The following is a 23,500-nucleotide window of genomic DNA, read 5'->3' as shown; positions in this document are numbered from 1 at the left end:
GTCAATTTCACTGCCATGAATAGTTTGTGATCGCTCATCTGATAGAGAGTGTCATATAATCAAGTAAATTAATGCCGCTCAGTCGTCCCCCCCTCCCCCTTCCATTTGCCCTGACAAATAACATTTAACATATTAGCAACATACAAAGCTGCCAACAGTTCTGTCCTAGCTACTTCACCAGCCTTATCTAAAAATATCACCCAAACTGTCCTCTTCACTCCTCCCAAGACCTGCTGTCTAGCTACCTTGTCACCTCCTCCCATGCTCACCTCAAGAACTCTTCCAGAGCCTCTCCTTTCTTCTGCAACTCCCTACCCTAATCTCTTAGGATATTTCCTACTTTGTACACCTTTAGTCGATACCTGAAAAATCCTCTCTTCAGGTAAACCTAGCCCACCTGTACCAATAAACTGAATTCTACTTAAATTTAATCATCCCCTCACAGTTACTACCTTGTATACCACTTGCCCTCTCCTTTTAGATTGTAAGCTCTCACAAGCAGGACCTCCTAGCTCTCGCCTTGAATTGCATTGTAACTATACAGTCTCTCTGTATAGTGTAAAGGTCTGTGCAAACTGTTTTCACTATAAAAATACTCTCTAATAATAATTTGTTGCCACTTATTGTTGTAAGAGTATATCTGATTTGTTGTTTTACGTTTTTGGTTTTGTTTTGTTTTTTTTATACTGTGGTGTTCCCATCCCCTCCCTTTCATGATAGGAAAATCCCCAGATGGCTTAATAGGCTTAGTGCATCCTCCTTGTCAAGTGATGCTAATGCAGAAGGACTTATCTCCTGCCATGATAACCGGCCTGCATCTCTCTCCACAGGTGGCAACGTGCGCAGAGCAGGGTTTACCTGAAGGTATCATCAGTCTGCGCCCTGTAATAGGCAAGTGAATGAATTCTTTAATTTCCATTTCTCTCATTTTTCTTTGCTGAGCTAAACATCACCATTCACCAACATCTTTATAGTAAGTGGAGATGCTACATAGGGTACAAGGCTAGTCTTGATTTTAGTTAGCTACGTTACATCCTCTTATTATTGTGTGACATTGTGATGTGCTGCTTTGTAACTTTTGCTTTCAGTCCCCTCCACCTGCATTCTTCATTTTAGAAGCTGTTACAATTAAGAGGTTTAAAACTATTTAAAGTGATGCCCCAGTTTTGTTAGAGGAAGAAAAAAAAACAATTCAATTCCAGGAAACTATGTTTGTTGAAAGGATTTAAAACATTATTCTAGATAATTCACCTTTTCTGTACTGGGAACATTCATGGAAGGATTGCCTGCATTCCCGTCAGATTAAATTTTAGTATTTTGATTAATGGCTTAGTTCACCTTTTTTGAATAAAATTGACTATGCAGCCAAAGGGCCCAATAGGTTAAAAATACATTATACAACTTAGAAAAACTTTGTTTAGATTAAATCCATACCAGTAGGCCATAAAAAGTGACCCCGAAGCCTGGCCTAAAAACTCCCATTGCTGGCGATCAGCCCCATCCTGCTTAGAAGGTAGGGCACATTCTACTTTGAGGCTTATTCCCAACATAACAGCAGTGGGATCTCTTTCCTAAAACCATGCACAGTGCTGAGCTCAGTTGCTAAAGGGTGAGGGGAGCTCACTGCACATGTGTGGGTTTTTCAACTTTATTTGAAAGAATTGACATTTTATTGATTTTGTTTGCACATACTTACAAGCAGGGTGGATAAAAATCAATGATTTTTTAAAAAGAATTTTAAAAAAATCAGATTTTTTTTATTTAAATCTGATTTTTTTGATTTAAAATCGGATTTTTTTGAATAAAATGCTTTTTGAGGAAAATATATTACCATCCAAAGGTTGTTCCATCATGAAATAAAGATTAGTTTTTTTATTATGTAGAATAAGGCTGTATAGCTTTAATTTTTTTGGTAAATAAATGCCATTAATCCATTCACAATGTCATGCTCTTCCAGAGGTTTTTGTAAGATTATTGGGCAGTTTCTCTGCCTACAAGATATTATCACAGATGCTTGGTTTACTTTTGCAGATCTCAAAACTGAATTTGACTCACATGCCTCTTCTTCACAGCAAAAATGTTATAACATGAACAGAGTTAAGAAAAAGACCTTAATCCTAACTTCTACAAACCTATGAATACAGAATCAACCCCTTCAGTGCTAAGTTTCAAGAAGTTCAGTGAATAGAATAGAAACAATATTTTTCTGATTGTTTGGAGTGGAATAGATCTGCACAAGAAGAAAGTGAAACTAAGTGTGAGGAGGAAGGGGCTGACAGTCTAAGTTTCTTAAAATATATAGATTTTGTTTAGCCAAATTAGTTAACAAACATGGATGTTTAAGCAAATAACATATGCTGGAATGTTATTGTTTCAGTTGAATAAATCTATTTAAATTGTTATTAAGGTAATGATTATTTTTCTCCTTCCTAAGTACAAAAAGTTGCCCAAATATAAATGATTAACCTATTAAACTGGGGATAAAAAAACTAATATGAAAAGTTGTTGTTCTAAAAATCTTCATCTACTTGCATAATAAGGTTATACCAGCAAGAATTAGTCTATGTAGAAAACTAGGATTTAAATCAAGCCTTACTGACTAGTGATTTAAATCGTGATTTAAATCAAATCCACTCTGCTTACAAGTGATTGTTAAGCTTTGTGGTGGTGTTTTTTTTTTTCAAATTAAAATAACAGGCATGTCATACTTACATGCTCTGTTCAATGGATTTGCAAACATCCTCTTCTCAAATCCCCTGCCAGTGCTCCTGGCTCCTCCTCTTCATCCTGTGCCCCCATAGGTAGCTGCTTCCTATGGGTACACTCATGCCGACTCCCCCCTGAGCTCCGCTCCCTCGTCACAGAATTTGATTGACAGCAGCGGAAGCCAATGGCTCCCACTGTTGTCAGTCTGCCCTGTGAGGAGGTACAGAGCTGGGAGAGCTGCTGCTCCCGTGCACAGTACAAGACCACAATGGTGCTCAGGTAAGTATAAGGGGAGGCTGGGGGGGGGGGGGATCACAGGCACAGAAGGTTTTTCACCTTAATGCATAGGATGCATAGAATTACAACCACTTTAACTGCAGTCGGCCACATGTATACTCATCATTTCTCTTAGAGTTCACTAGAGAACATAAAGTAATTAAAGTAACTCTCCTTTAATTCCAGCATGTAAAAGGAGATCATATATCCTTACCTTTCTGGTAGCTTGTGTCTGGGGCTCTGTGTTCCCCTAGCTGTTGCAGGTATTGCACATTCTAGGTATGTGAATATTATTATAATACAGGATTTATATAGCTCCAACAGTTTGCGCAGCGCTTTACAATATAAGGGAGACTGCACAATTACAGTACATTTCAGTACAGAAGGAATGTGATTACCTGCCTCTTCCATCACTTGCTAAATTGCTTCTCACCGAATCATATTATAGGACATACAAGTTGGGGGGGTGGGGGTAGCAAGACACACCCAGAAGTGTTGAATACATGCAGCAGCAGGGAAACCACAAAGCACCAGTTTGAAGACATTGGTGCCAGAAGGGTAAGTAGGTAAAAATAGATGCTCTGCTACAGGCTGTCCCGTGCTTAGGTTATAAGTGACCCTGTGATGACAGGGTCACTGTGAAGTTATGCTGAGTGGACAACAGAAATCTCCGCACTAAAATACGGTAAAGTACAGCATTTCTTTCTTGAAATATGTTCCATCACAAATCCAATTTATTCTTCTTCTTGTATAAAAGACAGGGCTATATAAACTGTCCCTTCACTAGAGAAGGTAACACACGCATTAAGATGCACATGGGTATTGACATAGGTTTGATACAACATAGTCTTTCTGTATAGTTCAATAGAAGATTTGTGTTGATACCATCATATAAAGCTAAAATGTGTGGGGGGTTTTTTATTGATTCTATATACCTAAATTAAAGTACATGTAGTGATTATTGGTCACTACACCTGTGCAACAGCAGTCATGTCCGGCTGCCAGCTTCTAGTTTTGGCTACCTTCTAGTGCACCATGGCAGTCTTATAATTTGCTTTACAAAGGTTTTTATTGCTTTTGCACAGTAACCAAATACATTTCGGCTTTCATTGTTGTATGGAAGGTTTCTGATTTGCTACTATGAGCACCATGGAAATTGTTGCTTCAGATGCTTTGTTAAATCTGCAGTGGGAGAGATGGAAACAATGAGAACCAAGAGTGCTTTTTAAAAAAAGTGTGCTTATGCCAGAATCTGAATATTCATTTATAAATCATCATAAATGTGGAAGCCCACCATTTAAATCCCTACTGCAGGCTACCTTTAAATTTACCCAAGCAGGGGGTCCTCCTTCACACCTTGCACTGCCAGAATGTTGGCAGAACTTCGCCATCATCTCTTACACTGCAGGAATGCTGGGAAGGAATAAAGTAAATATTTCCACCTATTCCTTACCCCATAGCCAAATATGCATTTAACTCATGCAAGGTGGGGGGGGGGGGTGTTAACACTTGCACCCATTTCCATGTATCTCGGTTTAATTTGTTCAAGCATGAATTTCCATCCTAGGAGTTTGAGATTAGATGATATCTGGAGTATGTCATTTGCTGCTGTGCTGACTGCCTGAATATATGATGACAACGTACTGATTTCTGAGTTTGTGTGAAACATCATAACATAATAGAGCCTTTTCGTTAAGTGCAATGCCAACAAAAATGGGGGGAGGGAGGTGGTTGAGGGTGGGCATCTCACCTCTGACATTTAGTTCAAAGAATAATCATACTTTGCAAAGAGCTAGACTTGCTGACTAAACAGCTGTTTGTTTTAAAAGTGGAAAATTCTATAAGGTATATTCATTCATTGATATATTATTTTTTTTTTTTAATTTACAGATGCCCTGTGTAAAGAAGTATGGAGTTAGGAAAGGGTAAGCTTCTGAGAAGTGGCCTCAATGCATTGTACCAAGCCATCCACCCAGTACATGGATTAGCTTGGACTGATGGCAAGCAAGTCATCCTAACAGCCTTACACCTACAAAATGATGACCCAAAGTTCGGAAGTTCTGTTGTCATTGGCCAGTTTGAGCATGTGCATGGCCTGTACTGGGGCCCCGCTCACACAAAGGACACTCCAGCTCTGCTGGCTGTTCAGCATAAGAAACATGTCACTGTATGGCAGCTGTATTATAACAATGTGGAAAAGAACAAGTTGGTGGTTTCTCAGACCTGTGAAGTTGGGGATCCCCTTCCTGTGCTTCCACAAGGCTGCATATGGCATCCAAGTAAAGACATTTTGGTCATATTAACCAAGAGAGATGTCTCGGTCTTATATTCTGTGCGCACTGACAATACAAGTGTTAAAGCTGACATCAAGAGCACTGGAGTTGTGCACTGTGCATGCTGGACTAAAGATGGAAGTCGTTTAGTTGTCGCCATTAGTAGCGCCCTTCATTCCTACATTTGGGACAGCAAACACAAATTGCTTAACCCTTGTACTTTTTGTCCCATCTTTGATGTTGGTGGGTACATTTGTGCTATCGAATCAACTGTCGATTCCCAGGTTGCAGTAGCCACAGAGCTTCCTCTGGATAGGATATGTGCATTAAATGCTGGTATTGCATTTGATGTACCAGCTGCTGCTGAAATTTCCTTTTCTGCTCAGCCTGGCCTTCTGCTCATGGATGAAGAGTTTTCTTTAGACGTTGGACGGAAGTCAACAGACTCTGGGACCTCTCTGTCCCTAGATTCCCCAGTCACTTCTCCAGGAACTGTTGACCTAACACATATCTTGGTCAACCATTCGAAATCTGAACTGAGTCCACTTCTTAACCTCAAACACAAGGACTACATAACAGGAAGTGGACAGGACTCCTCTCACCTTATCCTTGTGAACTTTGAGAAGAAAGTGACTTCTACACGGAAAGTAAGCATCCCTGGAATTCTGGTTCCAGATATCCTGGCCTTTGACCCTGGAGCTCATATTGTAGCTGTTGCCTCCAACACATGTAGCCATGTCCTTGTGTATTCATTAACTTCAACAAACATGCCTAACATACAGCAGATCCAGTTGGAGAAGAACGAGCGACCCAAAGGCTTGTATTTCCTAACGGATAAAATGTTGCTGGTGTTAGTCGGGAGGCAGAAAACTTGCGACCCGGCTTTTCTGCCATCTTCAAGTTCCGACAAGTACATCATCCGCTTAATGGTGAAGGAGGTAATGTTTGATGAAGACTCCTCCACATCATCAGTAGCAGATATAGCAAGTGCACATTCAAGCTACAACTCTTCTGTACTTTTACATGGGAAGAAGAAGTATGTGGATAGCTTATATAAGGATGAGCAGCCCCTTCCTTGCCGAGAGCTGTTGATTCCAGGAGGTACTTCTGGGCGCCAGGGCTTTAGTAAGAAACAACTGATAGAGGAGATTCGCAGTTATAACTATGACCAAAGTCCAACATCAAGCGCTAGCGACTTTGAGGATAAAAAGAACACTGTGACTGTGCACAACTTGGACACAGAGCCGAAAAATCGGTCTGTGACCCTGGGTTTGGAAGCGCACCGGAAGCCTTCAAGCAGGCCAACTTCACCGAAAATGGAGCGCAGAATAAACCATCATCCACCTAACAGCACTCCATTGTCCGATCAAGACATTCTGTACATGTCACGTAATCTAGAGCGCTTGTGCAGCAACGTTACCAATCTACAACAGCGCCTCTCAGATCTTACTGAGTTTGCACAGAATGGAAAAAAATCCTATTTCTCGTATCCATCATCTAAAGACGCACCATTTGTCACCATAATATGCCAGGTAATGCCATAATGTAATCACTGTTTGGTATGTGAAACGGACTGCTTGAGTGTGTGATTGACTTTTACCTAATGAATGGATTACTTGATGGTGGAAAGTGAGGAAGTAGGCTTAAAAGGTCAAAGATTAACTACTATACTCCAGTAGTGAACCTCATAAATCCTAAACAGTGTGAGGTGTTTTACTGACTCTATCATTGAAAGACAACATAATATCAAAGTACAGTTCCGTCAGACATAAAATTTAGGAAACCTTTTATATACTTGTTCCAATTTCGGTTTCAGTAATTTGATCTTATTTTATTAAATATGAATTGCAGGTATGGTATATTTTTACAGCTTGGACCATTGTAACTAAGTATATACCATACCTGGCCAATGCTCCCGAAAGTTGTAAATCACTGAAGTAGCCACATCTACTCCAGTGATCTCTGCTTGCTTCCAGGTCCCGTGCCTGTTGCATTGTGAACACAGGAGGTCATCCATTTGGCATGGGTGCCATTCAGAGAATACATTGCGTTCTCTGATTGGATGAGGTAGATAACATGACATCGCCGCCCCACCTCTTCAGATCGTCCAATCAGAGAACACTTTGTGTTCATTCAGAAGGCACAAGGCATTCTTTGAATTGCTCTTGTGCTGAGCGACCGACCTCCCTGTTTAGAGTGTAGCAGGCTAGCCACTAAACCCACTACCCAGAAGCAAGTGGAGGTCACTGGAGTAGCAGTGTTCACTTCATTGATTTCCATTTTCCAGGGACATCAGCCAGGTATGGAATATACATAGTTACAGTGGTCCAAGCTGGAACAATATAACTTTGTATAAAATATCCATACCTGCAATTGCTCTTTAAAGCTGAACTCCAGGCAAATATAAAAGACACATTGCAGTGGTGGAATAATTTAATAAATCATTGAATGCATTTTTTTTAAATGAACAAGTGAATACAATCAAAATATGACCTGGTTTCAGCTACTTGCAGTCACTTGTAAAACAGCTCAGGGGCAATACTGGGAGTCAGTCAGATATGCTGCGCTCACATGGAACATTATGATTGGAGGAAAGAGCAGTGTATGCAGAGAGGAGACCACATTGTTGCGCTGCTGCTCCTGTAATGTTCAGTCAGTATGCTGGGGTTGAGGGGATGACACATCTGTATGCATTACCTGTAGCAAAGAAAGTGGTGTCATCCACCTGACTGAGCTGCGTGGTAGGCAGTACTTTATATATGAAGAGAAGATCAAGAACTGAGGGGCATGACTTCAAACTATCTGGAATAGAGTTCTAATTAAATCATAGAAAGTAATATTTACCAAAAGAGTAGTGCATGTTTGGAACAGACGTCCAGCAGAGGTAGCAAGTTACCAAACCGTAAGTGAATTTAAAGGAAAAGTTCACCTTTGGAACATGTTACATGTTCCACCCGTAGTTAGGGTGGAACATGTAACATGTTCCCGCTCCTGCACCCTCTTCCCGTGATCCATTCCTCCCTTTGACAGTAGATAGGGGATCTTCTCCCCGCACCCACAGTTTTTAAGAATTTGTTCCTTTTTTGTTGTAGCTAAGGAAGTGATCTTTTCCCATCTTGTACGCCAAAATACAGTCTCCCAAGCCAAGCAAAAACACAGTCTGAGTAATGCAATGATTACATTAGTGAAGATTTTTCTTATATCCCTTCAAATTCTGTACAACAAAGTAAAAACCTGGGACATTTTTAGGATGGCACCCAGGGATATAATTAAAGTCTAATTAAAACTCAATACAGTGGGTTTTTTTTTTTGTTTGTTTTTTTGACCAGCTACAGAAACCACCTATATATTTGCACTTTACCCAATCTGGTCACAGATGGATCGAATTCAACTGGTTCAGCAGGACCGGCTGAATTTTACTCCATATATGGCCGCACCCGCTCTAGCAATGAACTTCTGTTTAATGGGACAACAAAATGTTTTGGGTCAGCAGCTGATCCATGCATTCTGACAAGGGAGAGTCTCTGCTGTCAGAATACAATGGGGTTGATTTACTAAAATTGAAAAGTGCAAAATCTGGTGCAGCTGTTCACGGTAGCCAATTAGCTGCTAACGTCAGCTTGTTCAATTAAGCTTTGACAATAAAACGTGGAAGCTGATTGGTTTCTATGCAGAGCTGCACCAAATTTTGCATTCTTTAGTTTTAGAAAATAAACCCCACTGCCTCTGTGGGGAGGATTCCTCTATCCCCCTCAATTTTGTGGATGGAAGAATCTGTCCCCTTTTTTTTATTTTTTCAGATGGCTACACTTCATCAGGAACAACAGTGAAAGGGTTAGAAGACATCCATGCAATTCCATTGATCTCAATATAGTGCTCACAGTTGGTCTATAGTAAAATAAATACAAAAAATGAAAAAAACATTTGAATACCCCCTCCACATATCAGATGACAACAGGTCAGCGGTATCCCCTAATTACAAACACTTCACAAGTACTTATGGCATCATATGGTTTCATCAATCTAAAGCTACCCTCCTCTCCACAGGGGACTAGCTAGTGGGCCCTGATGAAGTGACGCTATCTGCGAAATGCCTAGACTGCTACCTGTGAAATGGGACACTCACTATAGTGCAATTAATCAAAAATAAGAAACACTAAATTGAGCATTGTGTGATTATTTATTTTAACTTTTGTATGAATTGATTAACATCTGCAGGGATGTACAAATCATATCACGCGGCACCAAGAACATGCAGTTCCAGGCGTCTGGCAGATTTTTTTTCTTTACATTTAGCCCTGCTAAAGCAGCAGGGTTTGCTTTTCAAGTGGTTATACCAGGATGATGCCCACAGCTGCATGATACTGCTTTTTAGAGCTGACAGTCAGCTCCCTTGTAAAAGGCAATTTTAGTGGCTAACTAGCTGCTGGATTGCGTTTAAACGCCCCCGCCCCCCAACACCTTCTGTGGCTTTAACAGGCTATCCCGTCCCACCGGGGAACCCCATCAACCAGCTGGTGCTTCCACTTGTTGATCATAGAGGTGGACAAACTCTGTGCGCCTCTTATATAGGGAACCGAAAACAATTACCTTACATCACTTCACTTCTGGTTTACCCAAATGTAAACTGCGCCATTTTTAAAAATGGAAAGCATTTGATCACACTGATGTTGGTGTGATCAAATGCTTTTAAGGGCAGAAGAGGGATTATTATTATACAGGATTTATATAGTGCCAACAGTTTGCGCAGCGCTTTACAAGTCTTATAGACCCCAGGTCTCTCCATAACGAATACCTGTCACATGCCGATTGCTGTCACAAGGGATGGTATGTTTACATTCCTTGTGACAGCAATAAAAGTTATCAAAAGAAAAAAAATTTTTTAAAGTGACAGTATAAAAATAATAATAATAAAAAAAGTAAAGTGCACTTTACTTTTGCTGCAGCCCGCAAAATGGCACTATTGTGAACCGAGCCTTCAAAATATTAAGGGGTCATTCACACCGTACGTGCCTAGAAAATGATGGAAACTGACACGCAGATTTCACTTGCAGAGACATCAGTTTACAGCAGTACTCATGAATGCTTCAATGAGTAATACAAGTTGCAGATTCCTGCACAGAATAAATCGTCATGTGACACTAGTGTTGTGGTGTGAACAGGGCACATAGGGAACAATTGATTTTGTTGTGCCCTTGGTGCAGAAAAACTGACGTCTCTGCACCATGGTGTGAACGACCCCTAAATGTTTGCCATAAAGCCCCTATTGTTTTTTGAAAGCTCCAGACTTTCCTAACAGTACCTCTACCTAAATAAAAAAAAATCAACCCTTCCTGCTATCAATAAAGACCTTATTTAAATACGGTTTTGCTTAATTTTATTGTTTATAAGGACAAGTAGATTGGGGCCAAGATTTAGTCCCTTGGACAAGTAGTTTAAAAAAAAAAAGCCTACCATACCCCTGATTTGGAAATTTTATGTACCTTATTATTTGATTCTATATTTCTGGATGCCATTCTAGAAGGTCTCTTTATTTTGTTGGTTTGGGATGATGGCACTCTAGGTACTTTGCCTCCCTCCTCTCTCTCTTTTCAATCTCTTCATATTCTCAGCAGATTTAGGGCCAGCCATTTGATGTCATAGGACAGTGTTCAAAGATCACAGTCTAACAATCCATGTTCTCTTTGGGACAGATACATGTCATCCATGTATACGTGTATCTGATCCCATCAGGACCCGACTTCTTTGGATAACTGTAACCATTAGAATAGAAACTTATATGGCCACCTTTGGCTTTTAGATTATGAAGAAACCCATACAGATCACTATTGTGGCTAAGCAAATAAAATCGGCGGTACTAGGTGGTGTGTTGTCTCTGAGTAACGTGTGTTACCTGATCTGGGAGGTGCAGACATGGTTCAGAAGAGGTTACAGCTGATTCAGAAGGAGAGGCTCCAAGATTAACACCTAACAAGATTAGCTGAGGCTGCTGTGTTACTACCATCACATGTTCGCTGGAAAACACAAAGACGTTCTCTTGATCACATGTTCAAGATTGCTTTAGTAAAAGACTTGCGATGAGTTCTGTTTACACGATTACCTGAAGTACAAAACATATTTCATGCCTGGGATGTATTAAAATGACCTTGGAGAAGAAAGCGGTGACGGTTACCAAGCAACCAGCAGGGTTAGATAACTGACAACTTAAGCTGTCCGCACGTGCCATTTACCTTCATATGTCCCTTCAGCTTTGCCTGAGGCACCCTAGAAGTTAATATGCAAAGAGCGAAATGCGCCGTGATAGTCCATGTGACAATGCCCAGGCCTGCCGGGTAGAATATATTGCACAGTGGGTTGGAAACGGGGGCAGTCTTGTCTTTCACTACAAAAAATGTGAGAAAACAGTGGACAGTCTTTCAAGTGGCAGAGGGGAGACAAATGTGAAAGTGCTATGTCCTGACGCAATGGATAGACAAATCCCAGCATCCATGGTTACCATGGTAAATGTTAACTGTGCCCTGTTGTCTGGGACATTCTACTACTAAGGTCCTCAATTCAGACCAGCCTGTCAAATGGAAACCCATCATCCCCTATGCTCTGCATCATGTGACTTGTTGCCAATTTCCTGTAACATGATGCAGAATGCAAGAGAAGATTCCAAGCGTTACAGACTATTGCTATGACTGCTGTCAGGGAAGGGGTGATGAGAACTGTATGTGGCTGCTGTGAGGATGGGCAGAGGGGGGTTAGAATTCGATGTATGCTGTTAAGGAGGGCTGTTAGAACTCTATACATGGCTATATGTGGTGAGAACTTTGTATATGTCAGATTAACCACTTCCCGTCCGGCCCATGTATATAAACGGCTGGACGGGAGCAGTGCAGGGGCGGGTGGCCATTTATAAATGGCCTCCCGACCTCCTTCTTGTGCTCGCTCCCTGGGTCCTCCGGACACAGTGGAACACCAATCGTTGTATGGGACCTCTGTGTGAGGTCCCAATCGTGATCACTGTTTGGCCAATCAGTGATCGCATGCAGAGTAGTAAGCAAGATGTCACTTCTGACATCATTGCTTACTACGTGTGAAATCTGTGAATGATCACATGGTACAAGGCTATTCACATCAGCCTTGTACCATGTGACAAGCTGTGACCAATCACAGCTCACACAGTATTTCTCAATGGCTGCAAGAATGCAGCCAGAGAGAAGGAGAAAAGTGTTTTTCTTATAAAATTTTGCAAAGTTTATAACCAAAAATTTTTATTTTTTACATTTTTATATTATTTATGATTTAGTTTTTTTTTTTTTTACATACTGTCACCCTAGCAGTACAGTGTTACCATAGTGACACTGTACTACTTGTGGGGGGTCATGAAGATTTTTTTTTTTTTTTTTACACCGATTGCTTTTACACCCATAAAGGCTGTAAAAGCAATCATTTTTTTTCAAACTTTTTGGACTTTTTCATTCATATAGCAAAAAAAAAAAATCCCAGTGGTGAATAAATACCACCAAAATAAAGCTTTATCTGTCTCAAAAAAATGCTAACAAATTCATATGGGTACAGTGTTGCATGACCGCACAATTGTCATTCAAAGTGTGATAGCGCTGATTGGCCTGGACAGGAAGGGGGTTAAAGTGTCCAGACTTGAAGTGGTTAAAGCCTGGTGTGTCTCACTTCAATATTAGAATATCTGACCAGGAACGAGCATAATAATATTATTATTATTATGTAGCAAGTAGTTGTGACAGGAGTCACTTTGGGTGGGGGGCCCATGGAACCCATCTCACTTTGGAGAGGTGGGGAGACCCCGTCTCAGCTCCCCATATCCCTCTTCTGTGTAAATCACCCTGTGCCTATTAGGGGTACAGGTTGATCTGTCCTAATATTGTGTGGGCTTTGTATCAGACTGTGTAGACATTGTTTAGGAGATAGTTGGGGTGGGGGTTGTTAATTAATGTCATGTGGTTGCATCCCATTTTTCTGTTGTTTGTGGGATATATGTGTTTATGTGTATTAGTGTAGTGGGGGTGCCTCCAGCAGCCCTCTCTCCTGATGGGACTGTCTGCTGGTGTGAAGTTTGAATACCCGCGTGTCTGGTGTTACTAAATGTAGATTGCCCCGCCCTGTGTCATTATGCAGGGAGGGGGGATGGTCCCCTGAGTGTATATATCTTGTATCTGTGTGCAAATAAACTAGACTACCTCCTGGTTTACTTAAGACTGGTGTCGTCTAGTCTTGTATGGTCAGCTGTGGTGTCTGGTGTCGGTGTTCGGACGGGGAAGCGCTATTCTAACGGAAGTACTCAAGCGCAGTCTGGGTCGGTTATGTTACAATAGTCATTTCTTCTCATTATATTCAGAGCCTTGGAATCTATTGAATCCATAGCATCAGAGTGGCAGTCAGGCAACTAGCATTTTTTAGAAAATGTTGGCAAGGACAGCCCATATACTTCTATGAAAGATAAGTTCATATTTTAACAAACCATAACAATTGCACATTTTTGTGCAGATAATAAAAAATATGCATTTACTATTTGTTGTTGCAGGAGCCTGGAAAACATTGCATCAGCGATCGACAGATTATTGGTGCCATGCAGGTCTCCTGCAGACCGGTCAGATTATCTGTGTGCTTGTACCTCGTACAGACAGATACACACTGACAGGAAGAATCAATTCTATACCACAGTGTTCAACAACACTGTGGTAGTTCATTGAGAACTACAAGCCGACAGCCGGAAAGGCTGTCGGAACTTGTAGTTTTCCCAATCGCAGAATATTGTGAATGAGTGACAGGGCCAGGTGGACGGAGCCCCACACTGCCACTTTTTAAAAATCGTGACAGCTAGTGGGGGGAGAAGAACCCCCCCCCCCCCCGCGTGCTGTCACAACAGGGGGGAAGGGAGCCTGAATATGGGTGTAACATGTTACGAAAGGTGAACTTATCCTTTAATGTCCAGCTTACCCTAACGTGACACTAAACTCTGGTTTAAAAAAGAAAACTTTCTATGCAAGTACAGTATGTCTTCCTAACTTAAAGTATAACTACTGGCAAAAGTTTACATTTTTTTGGATAGAGCAGAGAGGGATTAGAACACCTGTCAGATTTTTATTGCTGATGATGTCATTTTTGATGAAACATTTTGGGTGAAGCTTGAGGCTGTGACATTACTACACATGCGTGCGCATTACCAAGGATATGTTCTTTTATATGCCACTTTTTCAAGCCATTCGTTTGTGTTTTTGACCATTTTTAAAAAAATGAATTTAATTTAGATTTGGGACACTATGGGAGGTGTAATTTGCATTTCATTACATATATGATGCTGATGTATTGCCAAATAATGAGGGAGTGATTTGGAGGCCAGTGATTGCTCCATTTACTAATAGTGTGGAGGAACAGCCTGCTTTAATACAAACTCTGTTTATGACTTCTTATGTGGGGGTCACATATGCTCTGAGCACAGAGTGAGAGATCGGGAGGCAAGCAATTACCCTATGTACCACTGTGCAGATTGATTACCTTGCTTAATACAAAAGCTGTTTGTGGCTTCTCATGTGGAGATCGCATATGCTCTGAAAAGCCTCAGAGAATTTTGTGTTTGTGGAGGATACACGTTGAGAATGGAATTATCAAGATATCCTGCTTATACAGTTTCAAACTCTTCAGAGAACTATTATTTTGCATGGGTTTCACTTTTCAGAGGACCTTTTGTGTCATTTAACCCCTAGACCCCGAGCGCACGCAAATATGCGGCCTCTCGGCGGCTGGGCCTTGAAGCTGAGCGACCGCATATTTGCGTGCCATTAGAAAATACATATGTGCTGAGAGCGTGTGCCCTGCGCGCTCCCAGCACATATCTCCGTGACTAACGAAAAGGTCCCGATCTCCCCTTGCGATCGGGACCTTTTCCAATCATGTGACAGCGAATCACGGTGGTCACATGACCCTAAAACCCCGCCCACCTCCCAGCTTCTGAAACTCCTAAAGGGCCGGGAGGAGCCAGCGCAAAGGGGTTAATACTGATCTTATATTTATAGTGGTCGCTGAGCTGGCTCTTCTGATTGTTGGTTTCACCTTTCAGAGGGATATTAGTCATTTCTTCACTACTGAGCTCACTTTTCAAAGTGTTATTTCACTTTTCAGAGATTTTTTTAGTTTTTCATATTTCCATTGAATGTTGTATTTGTATTCACAATGGTTATTGAGCTAACCCTTTAGATTGTTGGTTCACCCTTCTGAGAAATATGAGTCTTTATTATTGAGCTCACTCTTCAGAGTGTTATTTCACTTTTCAGTGAAGCCCAGCCCCCAGGGCTTAGCCATAAATGTCCTGTATGACTAAGTCTGGGTTGGCAGGGCAAAGTGCGACAAAGGGGACGTAGTATGTAGAATGGAGCTGGCTGAGGCTATCCTACACTTGTAGTCATACTTTGGGAGGTGTGTGTGTGCGCTGTTCTCTATGGATACAGATTTTGTCACTCTTCAATAAATGAGCTTTCATGCCGGCACCCCTATCTATCTTTATATCTGAAAACATTTTTTTTTTTCTTTTTAAGATTTGGATAGAGGTTTAGGGTGAGGGGTTGGAACCATTGCCAGGTTTTTATTGCTGTTTGCATCCCCATTATCTCTCTTCTCTAATGGGATCTCCTTATCATTCATCCATATTTAGAGGTAAATCCAAAGTTTTAAAACCAGAACATGGAGAGGAATTCTATCAATGAGGACACTCTTTTCAATGACAGTTGTCTTATTGGAGGGTTCTTCATGTTGAATGCACAGGACAGCAAATTAAGGAGAATCTTTCTAATGGAACACAGAGGAAAACGCAGTGGTTTTAACATTTTCCCTTCAACAACTAAAAAAAATATGACTTTAGATGTACTAAAAGGTCTGCCTTAACTATTTCAGCCTCAGCATCTTACCCATACGTCACCAGGATGAAGGGGTTACATCAGGATGATAACTGCAACTACAGGCATCACCCTGGAATTTTTTGTTTGTTTCTGATGGAGACGGGTTTTGATGTAAAAGCGATCCTAGCAGCTAATTTAGGCACTGGATTGCTTTTACAGGGGGGGTGGAAGGTTTCTGCCAGGGGTCTCCTGTCCCATCAGGGAGCCCAGAACTGAAGTCAGTAGCTCCACCGGTTGACCATAGAGATGAGCTAGAATCAGAATGTATCTATATGGTCCAGTTTCGCCATTACTGGCTTGTGAAAGCATCTGATCACACCAATCTGGGTTTGATCTGATGCTTTGAAGGGCAGATAAGAGATCTGGGGTCTCCATAAAGAGCACCTGTCACTGCTCCTGCTATCACAAGGGATGTTGTTCATCCCTTGTGATGGCCATAAAGATAGTCACAAAAAATTTAAGTACGCAAGTCGCTCGTGCATGTAAACAGTGTTCACACCACACATGTGAAGTATCTCTGCGAATATTATAGCAAGAGAGAATTCTAGCAGCAGACCTTCTGTGTAACTCTAAACTGGTAAACTATAAAGGCTTTTAAAGGGTTTTGAAACCCTTCGTCTTGAAAACGCCCTGTGGGTGGGGTGAAACGCGTTGACGCACTTCCGGGCTGCCGTCTTCTTGGCCTACGTCACTTCTGGTATTTGGAACGCATGCCGACTTTTGCGGTTCAAGCAGCCAAAGTGGAAGGTGGAAAGCTGGTCATTCTCTACAGTGATCCTTAAAGCGTGAGATCCCTATATTTACAATTTGGAAACTTGTTCCTTTGAAGCCTTTGAGGCTATTAAACAAGGCCTGTTATTTTATTGAAACATGTGAGTGTCCTTATTCTATCGATTTATATGGTATTGAGTGGCAGTATTACACTATGTAGCCTTTCTTTCCTTGCACACTATTGAGGATTCCATGGAGAAGTAGAGTGGATTCGATTGCTGTATCTAAGCAGGGTGAAGGCGATTTGAGTTCCTCCTGAGGGGCTATAGGATCCCTTATATCCTATGAGGCTTATTACTCGCCTCCATCTGGTGAGTGCGGTCAATATTATTTTTCACGTGGTGATTAGGTGGAAGCACATTTTGGAACATTGTTTTGAAAATCCTTTTGGGAAAATAAGGACTTATGTTTGAAATATTATATATATATTTTTGCACGGACATTTATTTATTTGTGATTATTTTTATTTATTTAATTTTTGCGCTGTTTTTTGTGTTATTTAGCTTTTAAAGGGTTGCCTATGGATAAATTAAAGTACTGTAGCTTGTCATGCAATTGTAAAATGTGAAATATTGGGTATCTATTTACTTGGCGTAACATCATCCTTTTTATTTTTTTTTATCAAACCATTGGATATTATGTTGTGTTTTTTGTGTGTTTTTTAAAATTTATTAAAGTGTATTATATCCTAAAAATTTAGTTTGAAAAAGCACTGTGCAGAGACCATGTGACATAAAAAGATTGCAACACCCACCATTTTATTCACTAGGGTCTCTGCTTAAAAAGTATATCCTGGGTCTGCTCATGACAGCATAACTGGGGTCAGCTCTGCCCCCTTTGACCTCCAGAAGGACAACCTTAGTAGCATTTGTCCCTTACCCAGCGTTCTTTTTTTCCATCCTCGATCCAGTACCACCTTTATGTTTTTTTTCCTTTTGGGACCTGCTAGTCTTTTTCCCACTCTGGTTCAGCCTCTCCAGAGTGGCAGACATACTTGTATCCTGGTAAACCCGGCATATTGGATATGCCTGTAGGTGCTGGATTTTTCTGCATTTAGTTTGGGGTATAAATTTCCCTTTGGGCGGAAGAGCTCGCAGTAAGTATTCCCCACTTCCTCCTGAACATAGCATGCCTGTTTTCTTGTTTCCTTCCTTCTAGGGTTCCTTTAGGGCATGCGAATGCTTCTGCTCCCTGTCTTATAGTTCCCTTTCACATGGTGCAGGTGCATGCGCAGTACGGACGGCGGCTCAGTTCTTGGTTCGGATACTTCCAGGAGTGGGTTTGAATTGTGACGTCACACGTTGCCCGAGAAGATTTAAAAAAGGCCCTGAGCCATTGGGCAGATGGAAGGGAAAAAGGAAGAGAAAAGGGAGTTTGTACTGTTTACAAAGTCTTTTGTTTTCTTACAACATGAGCTCTGCTGTCCCTTCTTTGAAAGCACCCAAAGTGCGACAGAGATATTAGAAAATACATTTTTTTTTCTATCTTTATTTTCTATTTTTATTGTTTCTTATTCGGTTTTTTTTTTATTTATTTATTTTTTTTTTTTTTTTTTAAAGAAAGAAAAAAAAAGTGTGTCACAAGCTTTCTCCTTTTTGTTAGGAATAAAAGTCCTGAACGAAAGCACAAAAAGAAATCCCATGATTCTGCTTCTGGGAAAAGAGGGAGTCGACATCATAGCTCTAGTTCCTGTTCACGTAGCCATTCTGGCTCACCAAGTTGTCATCACCATTGTGCTACTTGCACAGATTCACCATGCTGGCCTCCTATATCTGCCTTTGCTCAAGATGACCCTGTTACTATTTGCTCTTCTGTTGGCACTTGATGGATTTGTGGGGCCATAGCGCTCACGGGAAAATTGCTATGTGCAGCCTGTCTAAAAGACGACAACAGAAAAGGAGGCCAAATATATGGAGGTCAAGGCCTGCATTGATTAAGTCATTGCAGATAGCATGCAAACAATTCTGCAAACCTTGCTAGCAGGGAAGAGAAGTAAACTCAGACAAGTTTCAGATGAGAATCCTGGGCCTTCCACAGAGGCAGATCATGAAGAATATTCTTCCCAGGAGGATTTGGAGGAAATTGTCCTTCACTCCTTTTTTTATTTTGCTTTGGTCTCTCCATTTGTAGAAGCAGTCCAAGAGGAAATTAAATTGGAAGAGGAAGATCCGGTTCCTCCCAAGAAATTGAATAACCTTCCCTAACCAGTTCTATCTTTTTCCTTTAGTGGAGGAAATTAAGGATCTGATTAAGGAAGAATGTGAAAGACCTGATAAAAGATCCTCGGTTCAGAATAGCTTTGATAAGATCTATCCTTTTCGACCTTCAGATGCTCAGCTATGGGAGACTTTGCCCAGGGTAGACACTGCTCTTCAGAGGCTAACAAAACATGTCTTCCTGCCCATGGAAAATTTAGTTGCTTTTATAGGCCCTATGGACATGCGGATTGATAGAAACCTCAAAAAACATATATCACTGCGGGATTACTCTTGTCGCCCTGCGGTAGCTCGAACTTCCATCTCAAGAGCCTCGAAGTCTTAGACAGAAAACTTGGAGCAGGCCGTTCAATCACAATAGACATGAAAACGATCATCATAGCATTGGACTGTCAAACGCTGTGGCTTAGGAATGAAGCCGCACACTCTACCTCTAAACAAGCCCTTTATTCGGTGCAATTTAATGGCAAAAGTCTGTTTGAGAAACCTCTCGAGGAGGCCATAAGTAGGGTCACTGGAGGGAATCGGGCCTCATTCTGCAAGATAAACGTAGACATCAGCAGCAGTTCTTTCATCCTTACAGAGAATTTAGGGAAGGATTTTGTGGGTCCAGAGCCTTTAGAGGACAAGATTTTTCATCACTATTTGAATACGTAATACAATACGTTTCTGGTACTCTGTTAAAGGCCTGCCGCCACCGCAGGAGATTAGAGCTCACTCAGCACGGGGGATATCGGTATCTTGGAAGTCCCACGCGAAGGTCTCCATAGAAATTATATGCAAGGCAGCCAGCTGGAGCTCACCAAATACGTTTATTAAGCATTATAAACGTAATGTTCTGCTTCCCAAAAGTAAACGATTGTTATGCAGCATTTCTTGTTTTACGATTGTCTTATTTACCCTCCCCTTTTTTTTTTTTTCTTTGTATGTATTGCTAGATACGTTGTGAGGTATGCTGTCATGAGGAGACCCAGGAGTACGAAAATTTGTTATATACTTATCATAATTTTCCTTTCCTTGAGTCTCCTCATGAACGCATATTTCCTACCCAGTGCCCTGCCGCGAGGCTAAAAGATAGATCACTGAGTAAGGGACAATTTTTTTTTTTTTTTTTAATTTTAATATGCTACTAAGGTGGTCCTTCTGGGGTCAAAGGGGATGGAGCTGACCCGAGGTATGCTGTCATGAGGAGACTCCAGGAAAGGAAAAGTACGGTAAGTATCTGATAATTTTCCATAATAATGTTTGGTGGTTCTCAGTAATTTTCTATAAAAATAAAATGCAGATTTTTACATGTAGGAGAGAAATGTCAGAATTGACCGGGGGCTGAAGTGATTAATAATATGCAAATGTGCTGTGATGTTTTGCTGACTGTAGTGCCTTGTGGCAAGCAATCATGTTAATCAGAATAAACGGGATGTGTTTGGTGGAAAAATCATCTAATACAAGTCCAGCCACTTCTGGGCTTGTAATGATGAATGAGATTAAAATTGCTTGAAGTGTGGTCCTCCACATACTACTTTACTACTTGCAGAATTTAAGGCCTGGTTCACATCTATGAGTATTCAGGGGTGTGTAAATTTTTTAAAAAAACTACTTGTCCAGGGACTAAATCGGTGTACCCAATCTACTTGTCCCTCGTGACAATCTACTTGTCCTGATAAAAACAAAAGGGGCTCTATGGCATCTGAAATGTTTAATTTTTTAACATTGCACTGTTTATCTCCTCCTCTCCTCCCTGCCTGTCTCCAGCACCACACCCAGGGACTAGCAGGGAGGGGAGAGATCTTGCAGTGTAATGAGCACTGATTGGCTGCTTGTCAGGAAACAGGAGCATTGGGCTTATCCTCTAACCCATTTTTCTGCCAGAGCCATTTTTGCACGTTTTAAAAAATAATTTAAAGCCTGAAGATTACACAAAACCCCAAAACATGATATATTTTCTGAAATCAGAGAATCTAGAGAATAAATTAGCAGTAGTTCCAATTTTTTATGTTGCATGATATTACCTCAAAGGTAATTCAGTAATTCAAAATTTCAGTAAAAAATACTCAAAATTAATTTTGGGACACAAAAAAGCAATAAATTACCCTATTTTTGGTAAAATATAAAAGATGAGGTTCCACCGAGTAAATAGATATGCAACATGTCAAACCTTAAATTTGCGTGCGCTCTCAAAATGGCGACAAACTTCAGTACCCTATATTTTTTTTATAGCCGACCCCTATAGGTCATCAGTTTAGCGTTACAGAGGACGTCTCATGCTAGAATTATTGCTCTCCGTCTGGCGTGCGTGGCGATATGTGACATGTGTATTGCAATCATCGTTTTCATGCATAGGCTCCCCGGCGTGTGCTTTTAATTTTGTATGTGCTTATATGTGGGGGTCTCACTTTTTTTTTCTTGAGGAGTTGTTTTGTGACTGGGTGCAACTTTGATTTTTTTGCTATTAAAAAAAAAATGTCTACTCAACTTTTTTTTTTTTTGCATCAAAAAGTCCCCTATGTGATGATTTTTTGGTGAAAGGTTCTCTTTAATGAGACATCCAGGCTCTAAAAGACCCTGCATGTCTCCCCTGTGCTTCCCTGAATGTAATGCAGTGCACATCACACTGCATTACATTCTTTTCCCAGCCTCAATGGCTGGGAATCTGTGAATGGGGATCTGGAAGTGATGTCAAACGTCACTTCCTTGTCAGGATAAGAAGGGGAGCAGACATGTTTGCTCTCCTCCTTCCCCCCTAGATGCCGGGGCACATGGTTAGCCAGTCCCGGGCTGGCAGATGGGCAAGCAGAGCCCGGGAGACTTGGCAAGTGGGGGGGGGGTTCACAAAGGGGCCGGAGGCTGACACCGTGGGCTGGGTGGAAGCAATCAGGAGCCAGCACTGCTGTCCAAATGCTGCTATTTGCCCGCCGCAGGGCTAATAGTTGAAAAAAGCTACCTGCCTGACGCCTGCAACTACATGTCCCGGGCGATACAAATTCAACATCCCTGGTGTTTCAATCTGCTGCAAGGAAAAAAAAGTCCCTGACCTTATCCATAAATGCAGCATCTAAAAATGCATAGATGTGAACATGTCCCATACGAAACCATGTTAAATGGACTGTAGTGCATTTCTTCAAGCACTAAAAACACATAAGTGTGAACCAGGCCTAAAAGGATCTTCTCCGTGCAAAAAAAAATGCATGGAGGCACCTGTAACTCATCTGGGCTTGGTAAACTAGAGGTACTTTTCTGTACTTTACAGGTAATAAGAACAGAACCCGGGATGCAATCGCATCCACCCATCCATCTATAATGAGTAAGAAGGATGCAGAAATCCGTTCACTGATGTGGTTCAGATTGTACACCGATCTGTAGTCATAGCAACTGAAATTAACCTAAAGCCTAATATTATAGGGACTGATGTATGGAAATTTGATGCAAGATTCCAACTGTTATTCTCCAGTCTGCTTTTGGAACAGTTACATCTGTAATTTGTTTAGTTACAGCATTTATAAATCAAACATTGTAACTGCCTATAAAGCCTTCCTTTGTATTGAACAGTTCTTTTCTTTGGCGTGAACTCGCGTAAGCAGAACATATCCAATTATCACCTTAGCCCAGGAATTGTCTCCGGCAATTTTCACACAAGACCCTAACTAGATATAACAGCCCATGTGACCATGTCACCATTAACTCCAGGAAATGTAATTGTTGATCACCTATCCCTGACTGTACTGATCACCTATCCCTGACTGTACAGATTTAATTCACTCATATCAATTATACTTGCAGAACAGGAATTCTTAATCGGAGGTATTTAGGGGTGGCTCTTTGAATTATTTTTAAAAAAAAAACAATAAAAAAGTTAGACTAAGCAGTGTTAGTGTGGTCACACCACAGCTTACCCTAGTTTGGAAATGATGGCAATCAATACTTTTGTTCCCTTGTTACCTACGTATCCATGTTACATAGTCTGGCTGAAAAAAGACAAAAGTCCATCCAGTTCAACCATAAAAAAAAGTTATAATCCTGCACCCACAGTTGATCCAGAGGAAGGTAAAAAAAAACCCAGCAAAGCATGATCCAATTTGCTCCTGCAGGGAAAAAAATTCCTTCCTTATCCCCCGAGAGGCAATTGGATATTCCCTGGATCAACTTTACCTATAAATGTTAGTATCCAGTTATATTCTGTGTATCTAAGAAAGAACTCAGGTGTTTTTTAAAGCAATTCACTGAGCTGGCCAGAACCAACTCTTGAGGGAGTCTATTCCACATTTTCACAGCTCTCACTGTGAAGAAATCCCTCCATGTTTGGAGATTAAATTTCTTTCCTCCAGATGTAAGGAGTGCCCCC

General features: G+C 41.0%; 1 protein-coding gene and 1 long non-coding RNA gene across 2 annotated transcripts in view; one reads left to right on the top strand and one right to left on the bottom strand.

Annotated features, from left to right (window-relative positions):
* The window catches only part of LOC149442432 (WD repeat and coiled-coil-containing protein-like), a 59,967-nt gene that overhangs the window by 5,742 nt on the left and 30,725 nt on the right, over positions 1-23,500 (top strand). Inside the window, exons 2-3 of the mRNA XM_089656096.1 lie at positions 831-891; positions 4,873-6,787. Coding sequence (XP_089512222.1) covers positions 4,892-6,787 — 1,896 coding nt within the window. The 5' untranslated portion in view covers positions 831-891; positions 4,873-4,891. The remainder of the gene's footprint in view (positions 1-830; positions 892-4,872; positions 6,788-23,500) is intronic.
* On the bottom strand, positions 7,671-11,295 carry LOC149442433 (uncharacterized). Its single transcript, XR_016307193.1, has 2 exons — positions 11,149-11,295; positions 7,671-7,952 (listed from the first exon to the last, which is right to left on the bottom strand). It is a non-coding gene; the product is annotated as an uncharacterized LOC149442433 (long non-coding RNA).

The sequence above is a fragment of the Staurois parvus genome, unplaced genomic scaffold (genome assembly GCF_062004578.1).
Source record: "Staurois parvus isolate SC_StPar_1 unplaced genomic scaffold, SC_StPar_1.0 ptg000886l, whole genome shotgun sequence".
Lineage (NCBI taxonomy): Eukaryota > Metazoa > Chordata > Amphibia > Anura > Ranidae > Staurois > Staurois parvus.
This window is presented reverse-complemented; position numbering and strand designations above follow the sequence as displayed.